At 42.1% G+C, this 19,896-nt stretch overlaps 1 protein-coding gene across 1 annotated transcript in view; it reads right to left on the reverse strand.

The window, feature by feature from the left end:
* Positions 1–19,896, reverse strand: part of RGL1 (ral guanine nucleotide dissociation stimulator like 1) — a 79,213-nt gene that overhangs the window by 49,962 nt on the left and 9,355 nt on the right. Inside the window, exon 3 of the mRNA XM_055725109.1 lies at positions 253–461. Coding sequence (XP_055581084.1) covers positions 253–461 — 209 coding nt within the window. The remainder of the gene's footprint in view (positions 1–252; positions 462–19,896) is intronic.

Raw genomic sequence — 19,896 nt, forward strand, 5'->3', positions numbered from 1 at the left:
GTAGCAGTCGGGCATGGCACACTTTCCCTACCTGGTGACTATGCTACAATGAGAGTTGGGGTAAGGGCAGCATGCATTTACACATTCTACGTTTCTGCTGAAATTCTGAATCTTGTAGTATTCTTGACACCTGTTCATTGGGTTATTATACCCATCCACTAAAAGGAATGGAAGAAATTCCTGATGGCTTCCTTAACACATCCCCCTCTCGTGTAAAAGATGGCTCATTTTCCATTATATATTGGCTCTTACCGGTCAAGGAGAAGATCCAGTACTTCCTTAGCAGAAGCAAAGGCTTGGTAAGTTGACAGAAAGATGCTAACATAGGTAAAATCATTATCTCCAAAAGCTGTCACAAGGTTCTCCACCAGTTTCTCCAGAGTTCCAGATTTTATTGTCCTGATCTTGCATGTCTCATACTGGCTGACAGTATGTTCTGGAGGTAACTGGTCTTCTTCAACCTACAACGTTGAAACAAAGCACAAAAATCAGACAGAAGCCAGATCCCTGACACAGCTTCCACAATGAAACAGATTAAATTCCATCTTTTCACAGGAATAGTCCATCTTTAATTACTAATGATTTTTTCCATTTTGGTTCTCCAAACACCAAGTGCTGTATCAAATAAGGGAGGCTTTTAGTAAGTTTAGATTTATTTTTCTGACATGCTCCACAAAGTATTTTGGAGTCTGACTGCTATCAAGTTATCGTATGATCCCATCATATATTGTTATCTAAAAATAAATCTATTATCCCAGAAAGAATGATATTACTGGAGGGAAAAATAGTGGTAGTTCAGAGTCTCAATTTCTGAATAAACATAAAAACTGACCACAACTTTAGCATTAGCACTTGTGATTCCCTTGCTGAAAAACCAGCTTGGGGCTGCCACACAGAACCTAAGGTCACAAGCATGTTTGGATGTGAAACATACTTTTCTGAGGAAGGTGTCAAAGCCATCTTGCAAACACGTCCTTATAACATTTCAATTTTCTCTTACAGTTTCCATTTGGCACAATATTTGTCAACAAATCTAGGGTTTGGTGTCGGGGGTGTATGCGGGTTTTTAAACAGCATTTGTTTTTAATGCCTACAGCCTGCTTTAACTCTGAAATAACTAAAAAGTTCCTTTAAATTCTGCCACTCTTTAGAGGATGGTTCAACTAGTTTAAATACTTGTCAAATATGTGTGATAAAAAAATATTCAAAAATGGGATTATCAATAAAAAACATAACAAGAGCAAGCTAACAAAAAACTTCTCCCTACTGTTTGAGCTGGCTGTCCCTGGGGAGGAACATTCCCACCACCACCATCAGAAAGGCTGAACTCCACAGATGCAGCACGGGGAAGCGCACGGTTCCCCTTCCCTTGCTGCTGTGTAACAGGGACCAACCCGACTGATGTACTGCATCCTCAGCTGGAGGAAAACATGCTGTGATGCACCTGCTCTTCTGCCTTGGCCACAATTACAGCATGTGCATAATCACTACTGTCACACAGCACCAGCGCTAATAAAACTCCAGCAACAAAAAAGTTATTTTCCCTGAGAGTAAGAAATAGCTTCAGCCCATATGAGTGGCTGCAACCGTAAGTGAAAAGAAAAACCCTGTCAAAAATTCCCAGAGACCACGATGATTTATGTAAATAAACTATTGGAAGGTCATCTGAATGAATGAAATATCTTTTTGCAGTATAGTTACTTTTATTCACATTTCCTGAGTTTAGAAAGTATTTTCAGGCAAGTCTCGTACCTAGCTAGAATGAATGGCATCACGCAAAGGAAAAATCAGGCCACCGTGAAGTATTTCAAGACTGTGAAAAAACCGAACCTTTTAGGTTAGATCACATATATCAGTAGAAAAATACTACAGGAAATCAACACATACTGGGCATGAACACCCAACAGCCCAGCTTAGTCTTTGCATCACCAATTCTCCTGCAGTTTCAGGATAAAAACCAAGAAGTTCAACCTATTTTCATCGCAGCATTATTCCACTGCAAATTCCCTCCTTATACACCCACAGCAAGCTTTCAGCTGGGACTGCTGCGGTGGTTCTCTTCCAAATCCCAGCCTTCCCCTCCTGGGTAACGGCTTCTGCTACAGCAGGGCAGCAGGTAGTAACGGTGTATCACCTGGTCAGGCTTCCCCGCCTTACAGCAATATTTTATACAGCTCTTCTGGGTTTTGAATATTGAGTATTTATACAGAATGAGAGACTCCCCCCAAGCAACAGTAAAATACATATTGTGGGTTTCTTCATGGTTCCTTGACAAGACGTCTCAAATTCACCCCGACAGAACACCACCAGGACTGAACACGCAGTTCAGACACACGGCCAGTTTGACCGCAAGTTCTGCTCCACAAACTGCCTCCTGAGCCAGGAGTTCGAAGCAACAAGGCCAACAATATTCCAGCATTAACACACCACCTTGGTACTGAACCGAGGACATGAAGACAGCATGTTAATGACTTACAGTCACTACTGGCTCTGGCTTGGCATGCTGACAAAACGCAAAGAAAAAAATTCACCCAGACATGAGATAATTAGGAACAGATAACCCAACCCACCTAATATTTACATCACTACCTTCCATTGCTTTTGAATTATTTCTACTAGATACTCCTTTTTGTTTTAAACAATACAGATGCTTTAATATTATCCTAAATCTCTGCTACCCTTGCATGAGGATATCTCATTTCCCAGCTTAACGAGGTCCAACTAACTCTTGCTGTTACATTGAAACAAAACCTGCTGTCTGTATGGAAAAAACAGACTACATGGGGAAAGAAAAAATAGGAATAATATCAGTACCCTACAGTGTTCTGGAATTCCTAATAAGTGGGCACAGGCACAGTTTCTTTGGCAGAAAAGCGCCTCTGTGTCTGTAGGAAGCCCTGGAAGAGGCAGGAGCATCCTGTAGGATCAAGACATGAGGACCTGTCAACAGGCTGTGAAGAGCATAGACACAGTAGGTAAGCAGAGGTCCTGGGAAACTCAGAGCCACGTCTCCACTGCAAAATGCCACCATCTCATATTGAGTTTAAGCCATCGAAAAGGGCCCAGAGGTTCTTTTCTGCCCAGCTGCTACAGCAAACTGGGCTCGGAAAGTGGTCCAGCCAAAACGGAGCCCTTCACATGGCAGGGTCAGGTTTAAGCCGGACAAGTTTCCCCACCTTGTTCACCCTACGGCGGCAGAAACACACGTAGTGACACAGGGAAAAACAAGCTTGGGTGCAAGATGTAAGACAGTTTCTGGAAGCACCGCAGGATTACATCTGCTCAGTCAGACTGTGAAATTACAGATGGGGTAACTTGGTCTTGCGTGGTGAACCCATTAATGCCTTTTATAAACGCAGAGGGCAATGCATGGCACTGCTGCACCGAGCCCCACTGCTACCCAGAGCAACCCCAAGGTTGCAGGGAAATGGATGAGATTACACCAGGCTAAACTTGCAAAATTTTGTTGCATGGGTCTTACAGCCGTTTTAAAGGTGTATTAGTTGTTATATACCTGACTTAGATGTGTATCTGGAATTATATATGACACCACCATCACAGAAAATTACACTACATTACACTAAAAGGATATGCTGTTACTACTACCACTGTATCTCCTTGATCTCAATTTTCCCTAAGCAAAACTCGCTCGGAAGAAAAAAAAAAATACTCAATTTTCTTGCTGACTTTTCATCTTACAATAAAAACACGCTTTTGGAAATAGCTAGTTACACAATACCCTGCTCTCAAACAGGGAATAAAGTCTGCACCACTGTATTTAACCATTAATTTTCTGTCCAACAGATTGCCCTACTCACAATGTAATGACTTATGGCTGTATTCTACTCAGTGTGTGTAAAAATCTCTCATTCACTGATGTGACTGTGTCCCAAATGAGGGCAGAATCCGCTTCCAAGATTGATACATGCACAAAATTTTCCATTAATTGCAACACTGCAACTTCCCCAAGACATCCTGTTGGGAGAATGCTTAAAAAAAAAACAAAGAAACCAAAGCAAAACAAACCAAACAACAACAACAAAAAAAAACCAACCACCACCCAAACTCTGAAAATCTAAAACTGAGTTTGTCAGCAAAACATTAAACTGCTCAAAATCATTTTAAGAGACTTTTTAGGGACTGTTTGTATTTGTATTATTTTAGCAATTCTGCCTGTAAGTTTAAAAGGAAAAAGGACTTGGCAGATGAGCTCAATAACAGACTTTCAGAATAAGACACTGTGGGCTGAGTTAGCATGCTAACAGGAAACTGCTCAGTCTGGATTTAATCAAGAGGCCATCTCTTCGCTGACATAACAGGCTACCCAAAGGCAAAAAAGTTTTCATGTTTGCTTATGTGTTGTCCACTCAGAGGAGTACTGTATCTACTGCTATTAAAAGATGCTCCTACAGTTCTCTGCAAATTTTGACAGTGGCACGCAGTGATCACTGTGATGTGGTACCAATTAAAGTCACCAGAAGTTTTGCATCGTTTTGTGCATCAAAACAAATGAAAGGCCCTTCAGCTCCTTCCATTCATCTCCTTCAATGTGTCCAGCAGTCTAACATGCTAGATCCCAACATCTCAAGGCTTCAGTAATACCTATTTGGTCCTCGACAAGGCTAAAAATAAACAGATATGGCATATTACAGTCTGATCTATTTTGTGATTTTTAAAGTCTCACTTTGATTCTTCAGGCAACAGATTATAGCCTTGATAACCTGCAAGCGTAACTGGTGAGCACATAGCTTCCTACAAGACAGACAATACCTTTCAAAAGCAAATATAGAAAGACTGAACTGAGATATAATCTTGCAAGTCCCTCTTTTTTGAGGTTGTGTGGGTACAGATCTAGTGCAATTCCAACATCTTTACTAAGGCTGTACCTTCAGAGGGGCCCGCTCCCTTTTAAGGTGATCATCTTACAGCTACACAGCATAAACCATTACCCACGTATACAGTTCTTGCTGCAACGGGAGAGCTCCACGCAGACTAAAACGCATCCAGGCTAAACGTTCCTTCAAACATAACCCGACTCCGAAAGCAGCAGCAGATGCCTGGTCCTGAAGGAGCTGTAGTTTGGCTCCAAGCTGGTTACAATTAAGGTCCTGACCTTGTCCCATACGGGCTGGCTCCTCCATCCACCACACACAACCTCGCTGACTCACCAGGGCATTGTGAAAGCATGAGCGAGCCACGCACACGATGGCAGGATGAGGAAAAGATACAAGTATCAGCATCATACCCAACAGGCACCATCTCTCTGCTACGGTCACCAATGCGGGGCTTGAATAAGCAGGTCCTAAGTTACAAGCAGCTTGTTGCTAACACACCTTGTTACTAGGGGTGTAAAAGCAGTACTCCACGAATCCAGTGAGACACCACGTGCAACCTTCGATACCCCATTCCCCACCAGTCCCTCTCTGCAAGAACTGGCCAAAATACACTGAGCTTTTGCCATTTTTTCTACTGACGAGAGGAAAATAAAGCAAAACCCCACATGCGCCCCAAAGTTGCCAGGTATTTCACTCAGTTTGACAGCCAAAACACAGATCTGGATGCCACAGCCTCATGGGTCAAAGGTAGAAAAGCTACCGGCTAACCTTCAATGGGATTATGAATTAATTATAAACACCATCTCCTAAATTAACGATGCATCCTAGCAAGAGGGAGTAAAGACTCAAGATAAAAAACCGAGTTCAAATTATGAATGGTAAAAAATAGGCTGCTACCCGAATAGTCACTATCTTAGAAATATCACTGGAAACAACTGCTTTTACCCCAAAAATTGCTGGTATGCAGGTTTTTTTCCAATGCAAATATTATCTGTTGAGATTCTGAAAGTGAGAATCATGGAATGAAATCAACATAATTGTTTTTCATTAGGCAGACTGGAAAAAAAACCTGAAAGGGAACAACTGAGATGAACAACAAGTAAATGAAATATCAAATGCTCTTCAGACTTAGTCATTCAAAACACTCCCACTTTAGTAAAGACTTGTTTTATTTGGAATTTCTGCAAAATTATTTTCAAGAGCACTTAACTAGTGTCTCTTAAACTCCATTTTTACTGATTTTGACAGATTTTTAAATGCTTTTGACTTTCTTTGAAACTTACAGCTTTTCCAGATGGTGAGTTTTCCACCTTAGCTATTTTTATTAACTTACTGGACAGACACCCTATGCTGGAATAAAACTGCCTGAAGTGCAGTAACTTATCAGTTAACTAAAAATAAGGCTACTAATCAAGAATGATTGTTTAATTTCACTGTTTGCCTAAAGGTGAATCAGCTTTAACCTGCTGAAAGTAGGAATAAGATGCTCTCTGTGACTTTTGGACACACACCCCCTTTTTTTTTTTATATATATATATACACATATAACTTCCTTACACACAGGCTCTCCAGCATAAACCTTTAATATTTACCCTCATCTTCAGGGGGGGTGGGGGGTGGTAGGAAAAACAAAATAAAATCATGGAATGGTTAAGCTTCTAAAGTTCCAGAAATACAAGCAGCCATAGCACCAATCTGAGAGAAGAAAAACCTAAAGTATCTTACATTTATCATGCAGTCACACATCACTTAAAGTGGCAAAACAGATGAAACAAGTTATTTGAAGAGCAACAGAGCAACTGGATTCCATGGCAAAAAACACACAGAACTTAATAATATGTCTCCAAAATGCTACATAAAACTCCTACTCACTTTAATCGAGTATTTTCATAAAGAACAACTGCAAGGATATTAACAACTTATTCGACATAGTATTTCCTTGCAACAAAGACCTTAATGAACTTTATAATTGGGCTTGCTCCCCTTAAAAGGAAGCAAGCATGATGTCCCATATGTATATTGACAGACAAAACCCACAGCAGCTGACAATCATGCTGAACTGACTCAAACTTGCACACGCTGCGCTGGCTCCCCCCATCCACACCACATGACCACTAAAAAAGAAAACTTTGATGAAAAGCTGTAATTTTGCACTGACAATGCCATGTAACAATGCACGTTAGAAAGAGCAGCAACCAGACTAAGTTTATCAAAAGAAGTCACAAGTATTTCCAGCGCAGGCCCCTGGCTGCACACATCTGTGCTTCCTCTTGCAATGCCGGCAGTGTGTAAGCGCCTTGCATCCCACCACTGTCCTCTCTGTCCTTGTCCTCCACTCTGCAGAACTGTCAGCCTGGAAAACAGCTGGCATGAGATAAAGATTCTGAATTTAAAGCAGAATTTCCAGTCTAGGAAACCACGGCTTGAAATGCAGGATTTGGGTGGCCAGAGGTAGGGTCGCTTGCAGCCTGCCGACTCCAGGCAGCGTAGATGCCTTTTTTTACCGTACAGCACACTTGGAAATAAAACGACCATGGAGCTCTCCCCGCAGAGCCCTCTCCACTTCACTAACTCCTGTTTCCTCATTTCAGATGCTGCTGAAAATCAGAATTCTGCATGCACCAAACTCAGAAGACAAAGTAACTTCATGAACACTTTCCTATGATCCCACAGCTAGGGGTATTCCTGGATTTCCAAAGCTCCACCCTTTTCCTTTCTTGCCACATAAATAACCTTTCTTGGCAGCAACCCGGAGTTTCCAGGACCAATTAATTCCATGATCATTATACAAAAGGCATTCTCACATCCTTAGAGCTCACAGCCTAGCTGGTATCTGTCTGAAGAGCTGGCAAACAGTAACAAAAGCTGTGGGTCAGATTTAGAGGTAAGAAAAGAAAAAATGGGGGGGTGGGGGGGTGGAAATAGCCTCTCACACAAACACACAGATGCTGTTGCTCCCTTAGAACCCTTTCACTCAGGCACCTTGCAGCTACTTCAAGCCACTCTGGGAAAAATAAGATACAAGATGCATACCGCGGCGCTGAGCCGTGCGCTCTCGCGCCTTCTGAAGTTATGCAAATTCAGGCTCATTTGGATATCAGTGAACTATGTGGGACTAGGTCTAAATGAAACAAAGAAAAAAGAAGCCTAATTTACACATCACCTCTCGCTGCATGCATCTAAAGGAGTCTAAGCAAGTGCATGAAGAAGTTGAATCTTCAAAGGGGTCTACATTAAAATGGCATTGTCCGAATCTTACAAACGGTGGAACTTACTCAGCCATGGGAACATATAAATCCCTCCCTCTGATTTTGGCCCACTCGAAGCATCTGTGCAGCAAAGGAATATAGCTGTATTATTCAGTGAGAGTCAACTCCTCTGAGTTTCACTATGCAGCATACCAGGTTTTTAAAGAGATCAAAAACTGCCGCAACAGCTGAGCCCCATCTCCATCTCTAGCTTTCTTGTCGACTTATGCACTTACCTTCTCGTTGCTTCCTACACACAAAAAGTTCCTCCTCATCCTGACTCTCACCTCCCTTGCTAGAAGGACTTTTAATAAAATCAAGACAAGCCCTCCCACCCCCTTCTCTTGACTTACTGTCTCCATTGAGTTAACTGAACCTGAAACATCAGATTACTTCAACCCTTTTCATTTTTGTTTGTCATGTTTCACAGTTCACCACAATCTTGTTTCACTTAACCATGCCAGGGACATATTATTTTCATAATAAATATTCCTTTGGTGGTTTTGATCGGACATTGAAGCTTAGCAAGTTCCTAATTTAAATGAGAAAAGCAAGAAAAAGAAATCAGTAAGTCAGGTAAAACTCTTAGTCACGTGCATCTTACAGTTCGAGGAATAGCTGTCATCAAATGACATTTACTAGAAACACTCTTCTAAGCCAGCAAACAAGTGTGTTCCATATTAAATATCTTTCCAAAGCCCTTCCGTATTAGAAGAGAATCACTTTCATAAAACGCAGCATCCTCCTCTCTGCAGTGCACAGGAGCACCAAAATGTCCAATCAACCAAACTAAGCAGTAAGTAAATATGCAAAATAATAAACGGCTCAGTAGGACACCAGAAATAGGTTTTATTGTCCATTTCTGGCAGTAAAATCAGCCCATTTTGTAAAATCTTTTGACTTCTGGAGACAGGGAAGTGTTACACAGTTTCTCCAGGAAGGAAGAGCTCTACGCAGAGTCTTCAGACTTGCAAAAAACAGGTAGTGATTAACTGTCAAAACCAATAAAAGCTTTTACAGGTATGGATGCTAGAGGGTCCCTAAGAGAGGGAAACGGGCAGCTGGGGCAGTTCCCCTGTGCCCCAGAAAAGGCTAATAGCAATTACTGTTTGCGCTAACAACCCTTATCTTAACTCCTTCTCCGCACTCTCACTGCTTCCAGTCTACCCTGGAAATCTGCCGGTGCCAAAGCCTGCCTACACTTCACAGGCTGAGTTACTTACTAGGAACCATAAAACAGAAAGGAAGGGTTGCTGAGCAGTGAAAACCAGTACAAAAACGTGGCAGGCAGTTCAAATAAGTAATCCTGACTATAGGTTACAATGATGGGCATACTGTGCCTTCCATCTGAGGAATACTTAAGCGGTTCAAGCTCAGCAAATATTGTATTTACATACAGAATGCAAGTCTCAGCTGTGATTATCTGAAAACACAGCATAATCAAGCAGCATGGTTCTGCTGTTCGCCACCGCAGAAGTTAGTATCCATATCTATAAAACACCAGAAAAATCAGATGGCACAGAGTCCATATAGCAGGTGTAGAAGACCACCAAACCAGCCCAAGTTTTGTTGCAACTAACGGAAGCTAAAAACAGCAATCGAAACCAGGACAAATCCATGCCTTCAGCTCAAAAGGCCAGTTCCCAGCTCAGTTCTTTGTGATGTCTACTGGGAGCTGGAAAACAAACCATCTCTTACTGAAATGAAAACTTCTCCCCAGCTCCTCCTCACCCATTTTACCATCTTCGGAGGAGTCACCTGCTAGTGTCATGCAATACCAGTCAGTCTAGATCTTAACCCGGGGCTGAGCCATCAGAAGACACCTTCACACAACCTTAGCTTTTGCACCGTCACCGAGCGACCCCAGAATGCTGTCACAAGCCACCAACTAAGGGCACAGCAAGCAGGGAGCAGCACAAACCCAGGTACGGACAAATGCTTTGGCAAAAGAATGCTGTCAAAAATCATAGCGATGTTTTTGTTAAATGCCATGACATGCCGATAGGCATCGTAAGCAGGCAGGCTGAATACACATAATGGGATTCACTTATTAGTGTGTAGATCTCCTACAGAAGAGCCAACCAAACTCTGAAAACATGGCACACATGGCTAAGGCCACATCAGCTTCCCAACTTCAAGAGCATTTCCAACACGGACACACACAGGTAGTAACCTACCTTCCTCACTTCAACGAGTTCACCAGCTTAAGCTAAACTGCTGATCTGAAAGCACTTATTAGTCCCTTTCTGTCCTTCCAGGTCTCCTTTTGAATGCAAATACTGAAGAACTTTACCCAAGGCAGACCGCACAAGATAGAACAACTCAGGTTACCTGATTCAACAACATGTGACAACACTGCAGCCTCTACAAATAATTCTTTCTCCTATTTTAAACTAATCTAGATTTCAACAGCCTGCAACATTGGACCTTTCTCCCCATGTCACCTACATCAATATCCTCCCAGACATAAAAAGCGCTGCTGCAAATATCATCATCCAAGTCCATAAATAACTCATAGTCTGCCTTGAAATCAAAAGCCTCGTCCTTCAAGCCTTGGTACACAACCCTGTCCCAAGCATCATCTCCTGGTCTCGTCCACCTCAACACTTAGGCTGCCATCACTGCATAACTGCGATTTTAATATTGCATCTCCTCCCATCTCCCCAATTCCCTGTCTTATTATTAGATGACTCTTGATTATTTTGACACAAGGCTAGACACCACAGGATTATTTCCCATTCAGCTGATTTTTGATGCCACTTCACACTGCTACGGTATCAGCCCAATGACATCGCCACCACACAGAAGCTGAAAATTCTTTATTAGCCTCATATTTAAAAGCTGCTGGATGTCAAAGATGACAGCTATTCTATGTCTACCCTAAGACATATCACAGGAAAGTGATTACACACATTTTGTTTGTGCAACAGCGATCAGTAAATCCATCTGCCATGCTTCTTTCACAAAAAATGCTAAAATAGAATGTGCTGTAATTTTTTAACAAATGCCAAGTACAGCAATGAGAAGGGATGATTGATAGTATCGCTACTACAGTCAGACAGATTTAATATGGCAACAGTCACATCATTTTATGATAATTATAGGTCAACATGACAAAATTTTATTTTGACCATTCAGAAACATAATTTTTCATTTTTCACCAGTACCTATGTTGTTGGTAGCCAAAAATTGTGATACTTTTCCTACGAAAAGTCACATTATTTTTTTCCCCTTCCAGGAATGTAATTTAATTTAATTGTAGAGCTCATCATCACTTTCTGCTCAGTCAGTAGAAACAAAGAATGTCCTGTATGAGACAGGCAACACTGCTCCACTCGAAATGGATTTAAGGATGCCACAAGTAATAATTCTGTTGCATAATAAGAGCATGAATGCACATTACATAACCCAAAATGGTTTTATTCATCCTGATTGTGTTGTTGGCTTTCCTTTCACACTGTAAAGCTTGCTCAAACAGTACACAGAAATTAAAATTATACTGACTCAGGAAATCAGCGTAAACTGCTACTGCACTCGGTGTAAACAACAAGGCAAGAGTGATGGATTTTAATAGTATGAATAGCTGGAAGATAAAACTGTACATGCAGCGAGATTAAATGCATTCTGACAGAGGAGCAAATACTTAGAAGAAGACTGAGTTAGATTTTAAAATAAACTGCACTTCAAACATAAGGTAATTTTGTGGTAGAAAAAAAACATCCAGGAAATGTTGTTACATGTTTCATAATAACTACCGTGAGCAATCCCTATTGCCAAGCTTTTAAAATCTTTTATAAAAGAAATAGGTTAGCAGTAAGTAACCAGTTTTATAATCATGGCACGAATACATACCTAAACTGCATTATAAACTTCATTTCAATGGCTGTGCTTTTTACTACCCTTTGTTTTGAAACTAAGAGACCTCTCCAGGGTGGGGCCTGAGTAGAAAAGGCAGTAATAGTAAGCTAATGTTACCTAATGCTAAGAGTTACCAGCTTGAACGTTTATTTAAGTGTTGAAGAGTCCAAAAATATTAGTTCGATCATTAGTTCGGGCCAAACTGCATATCTACTATATCATCCAGACATCACAGAGGATCCAATTACGGAATCTCTTAGGATTCTTCTCTTGTATACATACACATGTAGAGAAAGGGAGTATCTGTATGTATGTATGTGTATGTGCAGTATATGTGTGTGTATGTATGTATGTGTATGTGCAGTATATGTATGACTCCATGTGTGTCTGCATGTACCACACCTGTGACAGCAACATCCTTGTGGCAATCCTATAGGGTTCTTCTCTGTGACAAATTCTGCATTTTGTATGACGAACTGCATAAGCATATGGCAACTAAACATACTGCATACCTGCACAAATTACTGCACTCGTGTAACTGCAGCACCCGGCCACTAACCCGTCTCTCTCGACACAGCAGAAAGCAGCACGGGTCGCGTGAGCTGGCACTGAACTGGCTGCAGTCATTTGTATTTCAGTTTAAGAATGCTGCTATGTTGCAGTTAAACTGAAATCCTTAGGCAATGGACAAAAATCAAAATACACACATAATTATGTGGAAGTATTGAGTCAGAATGCAAAACAAATATAGCTTACTTGTAAGGGGGAAAGAGCAAAAAATGTCAGGCTGTAAGATAAAACAGAAATCCTCTGTGTTTACTGTATGGGTTTTTTTGTTTTGTTTGGGGTTTTTTAGGTTGTTATTTAATTACTCATCAGGAGTGAATAGCATACCTCTGTTCTTCTCTGTCCTGTTCTAACTTTACAGCCACCCGATGTTTTGTGAACAAAACAACTGGTTTTGCACAAAGAATGCAAGCCTTACGGTTTAAGTAAGTGTGCAAGAGTTCATTCACATTTTGTATGCTACGGGGAGCCAGCAGCCCGAAAGCACAGCCAGAATCAATCTGAAGCACTCAATAGGAGGAATGCAGCAGCGTAAGATCTGACTTCCAAATGAAACATGTTATTGTTCCTTATGAAACATTTCCAACATCAGCACAATGGCTGCCATGTCAAAACGTAAGACACCATCCCTGCCCTAAAGGGTTTCTACTCTAAAACATAAAATGCATCACAGGTAGAGCCAGAGATTACTACAAGCCAAGCAAACAGACAAAAGGATGCACAGGCATATCTTCATAATCATTTTCTTGCTGTATTTGCATGTAATATTTAAACTGGCTTCCAAACGCACCTCAGGAGCATTTAGTTAACTAATCTCTCTTGCGCTGAAGACAACGGTTAATCCTGAAGGGTGTACTGACTTGTTATTTGCATCCCAACACCAACAAAGCTTGGAAACATCATGAACCTCATCTAATAAGTTCTATCCACATGAATACTATAAACAGCTGAAGGACATTTCACACTTGATTCGAGTCAGAACAGCAACTCAATACGATTCGATGCAGGCAAGCTTTTATGCAAGTTTATGTGGGGCATAAACTATATATAGGAGGAAATAAAACCCTTTAATAGCTCTTTAGTATGCCACAGGCTATTTCTGCTTTAGGATATATAGATACCCAAGTTTAGATCATTGATTTTTAAGAGCCAGAAGGAGCCACTAAGATCAGGAAGTCTGAACGACTACACGAGATGTACCACAGACCTCCAGCTTGCAGCCCAACAGCCATCATCAGCTGAACGCATCTCAAAGCGTCCTCTCATTCCATACTGGTCAACGCCTCTGAGACCTTTCGACAGAAATCACCATTTATGATAAAAACATGTTGGTTTACTTGCACATGGGCTCCCTTGACAGGAAGAAACAGCTACTGACTGGAGAAAGGTGGAGCCTTCATAAGGAGGAGAAAGGCTACTGTATAAAGCAGCTGAGGGGAGGGCAAAAGAAAATAATTCTTTAAACTGCTTTCAGAACAAAAAGGTGGGAAGAACACAAGAGGGAAATAGATGAAAGAATAGAATAACATAACAGGCTCACTCCACAAAAGCATTTTAAATGCTTACACCTTATCAGTGCCACTGTGGGCCAGTAGCAGCACTGCCGGCTGTACCCACAGACCCTGTGCTGAGGACCCCTGCAGCACCCAAAGTCCCCGCAACCCACCCCACGGGAGAGGCACTCCTGGGGTCCTGCGGGAAGCTTTAGGGAGGAGGAGGTAAACTCCGGTGTCTCACCCAACACCCTTTCTCTTCACCGAAGGGATGAGAAGAGCCACATCTCTGCATCTGGCAGCAGCAGAGTGCCTTGCTCTCCAAAATTTCAACAGTAAAGACTGGACAGAAGAATCCCAGGGCACATCAGGAGGACCTTGCTCTGCTACAGAACTTTTCTTGCGTGTCCAGCAGAGTGGAAGTGTTCTCTCTCTCACAGGTCTGAATACTATACATTTGTTTTAAAGCACAAGAGTTTGCCTCTACACTCCTCAGAGGACCGAATACTGAGTGTATTACAGATGACAAAATTAACCCCCCAGAAGATCAGCTGGTCAGCTCCAGCCACAGGCTGAGCCATTAGCAAACGAACACGGAGCACAGGACCCCTCACCTGCCACACCTTTCCAAATCCAGGATAACAATTGTCCTCAAACAGGTATGCCAGGGCCATTCCAGATGAGAATTCCTGTGCGCAGTATCACATGCGGCAAACAGTTCATTCTCAGCAATGACTCCACGTTACTTTTAAGTTATGGGAGCCAAGTGGAGCAGCAGCTAAGGGACCACCACAAGTTACAGCGGTGCTTGCAGTATGCAGCAACCTCTGCACTGATGCAGAGCCGAGCTACACAGAGATGACTGCAAAAAATTTGGACATAAATCGATGGCAAAGAGGAACAAGTCAAGACTCCGTCAGACTGTAACCCAGTAACCCGACAGAGCAAAAGGTTAATGACTGCTCCCATGCAAAATGGCAGAGAGCTTCACACCTAAGGTGGAGGCTGCCAAAGTTTCATTTTGATTGCCAAAGCTGCTAAAGGGTAGCTACACTCCGATGGGCAACAGATGGCTTAAGCAACTAAATGCAGAGAAATGTAAGAGGCCAGCAAAAAAGTCTGTTGAAACTACTACCCTCAAAGGTCACACTGTGGCACACAGATCAGAGAAAAGATCTGAAGGGTTAGAGTGGGCAGAACATTAAATCTTTCAGCACAACACTTGGAAGCAGCAACAAAAAGCAAACAATTCTGCAAAGTATAAATAAAGGGTACTGAAGCAACTCAAAGGACATTATTCTTCCACTGCATAAAAGGTCTGATGAGACCACATGTAGAGAACCATACTCTGTTCTAGCTGCCTTATTTTTAAAGCGGCTATTATGAAGTTGAATGGGGTAAAGCAAAGGGCAACCCACACGGTTCCTACATTCGCAGAGTCTAAAACAGCAGGGACACAAACTTTTGTTTAACACGCAAAAAAAGTAGGATCTGAGCACCCAGAGTTCTCATTGACCAGGAGGAGGTTGCAGGAGTGCTGGAAAACAGGCCCACAACAAGCTCCCATACCATGTTGCAATATGGCCCCGACATCTTCTGGACATTAAAGTTCTCATGATTCCTTTTATGAGTGCCTGTGTTCAATCTTATTCTGCCTTGTTAAATATTTGCTCCAAACAAATTGAAACCAGAACTTTATAAACAGTAACACATAATAATTGTCATTTTAAACTAAACTAGAGGGTTTTTCCCTCTGACAATGGCCAGATGCTGAAGAGGAAGGTGAAGAAATAACACCCGTAACATGCACAATAACCAGGCTGAAGGAAAAGACTCTTCTCAGCTGCAGGAGATGTTTGGTTTATACTTAAATCACAAAAAGCTATGCGTCTTCTGTTTTAAATCTCATCTAGTATCCATGTATTTTTCCTCATTATTTATATAAATGTCTAATCCTTTCTGAATCCTTCTAAACTCAGCTGGACTCAATTACTTCTTCCAGCAGCACATCCTTCAGGTTAATTACAGGCAATGTAAAATTACAAATTTCCCCTCTGCCTTGCTTTCAAAACCACCAGACACTCCCTGGAGATAAAGCGTCCCTTCTCCACTCACTGTTTTAAATGCCTTCACTATATCCTCCTATTCAATGCCAGTATCGAGCCTCAATCCTGTGAAGATTTAACCAATGTGCTCATTGTTAAACCTGCACCTCGACCCTAGCTGCACCAAGACGCAAATTTAACAGTCCTTACCTTTTCAGTGTCTGCAAATGCCAGCAACCTTTTCCCATCTGTGGATCCCTTTTCTCGTTCACTTATCTTTGAGACGAGGGAACAAGCACCAGGAATGAGTGAGGTGCTACTGTAATCTCCTTAATAGTATTTTCTAAGCTTCACTTCATTCCCCACTTCGGCTTGGTATTTGAGCTTGCCTTCACAATTGCTGTTGCATAGTGGGCTTCCACAGAACTCTGGACTCTCAGAAGTCCAGGTCTTCTGCCCAAGTTGTTTTAATTAATTCACTTCTGGTCCTAAATTGATTCAATGTGCTGCTGTGCATTGTTAAGCAGCTGCTCCTTGCAGCATGTATGTCACATGTGGAGAAGATATCCATGCGATAACACTATGAAGCCACTTAATAAATATTACCATGCAACTCTGACAGCTAATCCATCTCCTCCTGAACTTTTTCTAATGCTTCAAAATCATCAGCAACCTCAAAAAATAGCCTTTTTAAAGTCACATTGTCCCAGAAACACTTTTTTCTCCTCTCTTTCCTACCTCCCCTGGTAACAAACCCAGGCAACAGCACTGCTACCGAGTTTTAAGTCCCACCCAAATCATACCTTTGGGCAATGTTTCACTACAACATATTTCACACAGTCTGGGCAAAGTTTGTGGCCATGCTTTGAAAGTTATTTGGATGAAAGATGCTGTAAGAATACAAGATCGTTATCATCTCACTTAGCTATGTTTTTACTTTCCTTCCTGTCCCTTAATTACTGGTGGCACAGTGCTGAACTAGCTGTGTTCAGGTGGTAGCATGAGTTCACTTTGGTCCAAGGTAGAGTGTTTTCCATAAACAGCAAACCGATTTCTATGCCCATAACACAGAATTCCTCACTACAGCTTTAAAACTTCATTACGGAAAAAAAAAAAAGAAAAGAAAAGAAACCCACATCCTCACACATCTCAATAAAATTCTTATTACAGAAGGTGCAAAAACAAAACACAGACTTTATAGTTTGGCCCTAAATGCAAACCTACATGCTAGTGTACCACCCATGAAGAACTACAAGCCACTTTGCAAGAGCTTGTATGGCCACTGAACGTGAAAAGAGAACATTTTGGGGAGGAATCAAGGGCAAAAAGCTCTGGGAGGCTCTGCGGGCAAACCATGACAACACCCCGGAGACAACTACCAGTTGGCTGCTCAGCCCTTTAGGCATAAGGTGTATCTGTGTTAATGATGCAGATACAAAAAAAAAAATATGCAAATAAACCGTATCAAAGTATCATCCCAGGGTTCAGAAAATGTTCTGTCAAACTAGTCCACATCCACTGGATCCACAGCACACTGAGCAGCCTGCTAAGAAGGTAACATTTCAAATGCTAGTGGGACACCGCTTCCTGGTGTTTGGGGGGGGGGGGGAAGCAAAAAACCAAAAAAAAGGTCTCACGCAAAAAGATAATGTTTTACAATCTCTGATTCTGTCTTACTGGGGTGATAACACTAAGACATCACCACCACCTTTACCTGGTTTACAAGATACTACACACTGGCTACACAAACACCAGCACAAGCAAGGATGCATGCCGAGTTAGCAGTCATTTACTCCTTTCACACAAGGTAACCCCATTTTCTTCAAGGGGCTAGGCCATGATCTGTACCCCCTTTACAGGACTACAGGAAGCTATATTCTTAGAAAACAGATTCCTACAGCAACAGCAAAAGATGCAACTCCAAAGCATGCATTTACACACATTTTTAACTAGTTTTACTGAGGTTAAATTTAAAGCCAAGCATGACTAACAAGCTTGCAATGCTTCAGCCTCTTTCTTAAATGAAAACATCAAAACCAAAACTGTAAAACTAATGGTTTTGCCAGGTCTATTCTCTTTACAGCATCTCAGTGCAGTTCGTATGCTGCTTCTCACCGGCTTTCCAATGACACATAGCCACATCCCTTGCCAACACTTCTTCAACTCAACAAGTGACCTAGATCTTCTCGCGCTCACAAAGAAAATGCCAGTTTCCTTGCAAAGCAAGTGGATTTTTTCATTATTCCTTTCCCTTCTTCCTGAAGAAGCCAAAAGGTAACATTCAGTGATGTTAGCAGCAAGACAGTCAAAATGCTAGAATTCAGGAAGAACCTCTACCACCCAAGCAGCACAGTTTAAAAAAGGCAGGCATCCTGCTATCAGGGGAAATCCCAGTGGAGATCAATTATAGCAGACAGACAGATAGATATCCCTACATGTCACCGGTAAACTGAAAGTATGCCAAAGGCAGGTTTTCGTACACAAGCAGGCTGGCTGTGAGATTTCCGAAACGCAGTCATACGCAACCAGTGTGAGAACAGAACAGTGCCGTCTCCAGCAGCTTTTGCTGAAGAGGCCTCCCTTAGCTCTTGCTGTTCCTCTCAACAGAACAATCATTAGCACGAGATGCCTCTGCACAGCCCTATAGGAGGGGATGCTGCCCGCATCTTTCTCCCTAGCTCCGTCTGGCCTTGCAGCAGTATCCTACAGCCTTAACTCAGCGTTAATAGCACCGCAAGATTAAAGCCCTGCCACCCTGTCGCCCTTTGAATGGCTGCTTGCAATAGGTGGTTTGAAACCCAGCTGAGCGCATGACACTGTGCCGCAAAGCAAGCTGCCCTTCTAATTACGCACTGTGTATTTGGAACTGGGAAAGTAGAAGACAGTAATCTTTCAGGCTTCCATTTTAAAACTCATAATAAGGTCAGGTTTTATTTTTAAGTGTCTGTTCCACACAGTCTTTATTACTGAGCTCATGACTGCATTGAGGAGTGCTACCTGGGATGTCCCTGGGGCAGAGATGTGTGCCTGAACTGGGAAGTAAGGAGAAAAATATTCCATAAGAAGTCATTAATAAGAACTGCAATGCTATAGTACTATTATGCCCACAACTGAAGGAAAGGACAGGAGGAAACAGCTTACACAAAACCAAAAGGCAAGCTGAATGAGATGCCAAAGCTTTCTTTTTCATGACTATGTACCTGTCTATAGGCAAAATCATTCAGCTCCCTCTGAAATCTCTTGTATCTCTACTTTGTGGGTCTCCAGCAGCTGACAGGCATCTTCCACCACGCAAAATCAATGTGAGCACACACCATCTTTCTTCCTTCTCCAAGGCAGTTCCTCGGAGAAGACGGGATTTGGAGCAGACAATAGCACAACCCGATTTCTGTAGGGAGCCTGTCAGCTCCTTGGGAACTGCTTTGCTGCATCTGCCAAACAAATGGTCAGAACTACACCCTGGCCTTGGTCTGGGCGGTCAGGACAGGCTGCAGGAGCCCAATTCCAAAGAGTCTGATTTAGCCAAAAGGGACTAACATAGGCTATAAATCAGGAGATAAAACAGTAAGCTGCAGCAAGCACAACCATCAGCCAAGTCCTTGCCTGCTGGTTGCAGAGGAAAGTGCGCCTGACCGGTACACCTGGGACCAAAGAGTAAGAGAGAAAAGAAATCACAGAGCTGGCTCAGAAAGGCATATGGGAGGGCAGGAGCAGGCTCCGAGAAAATTTGAGGTTTTGCATGTTGCTAAAATGTTGATGGTTCCAGGCACCATTTAAATCTCAACCCATACTTAGGACATCAGTGTTGGAGAGAAAAAAATCTAGACTAAAACTTCTTTTCTGACATACT

Source organism: Falco cherrug, chromosome 12 (genome assembly GCF_023634085.1).
Source record: "Falco cherrug isolate bFalChe1 chromosome 12, bFalChe1.pri, whole genome shotgun sequence".
NCBI lineage: Eukaryota > Metazoa > Chordata > Aves > Falconiformes > Falconidae > Falco > Falco cherrug.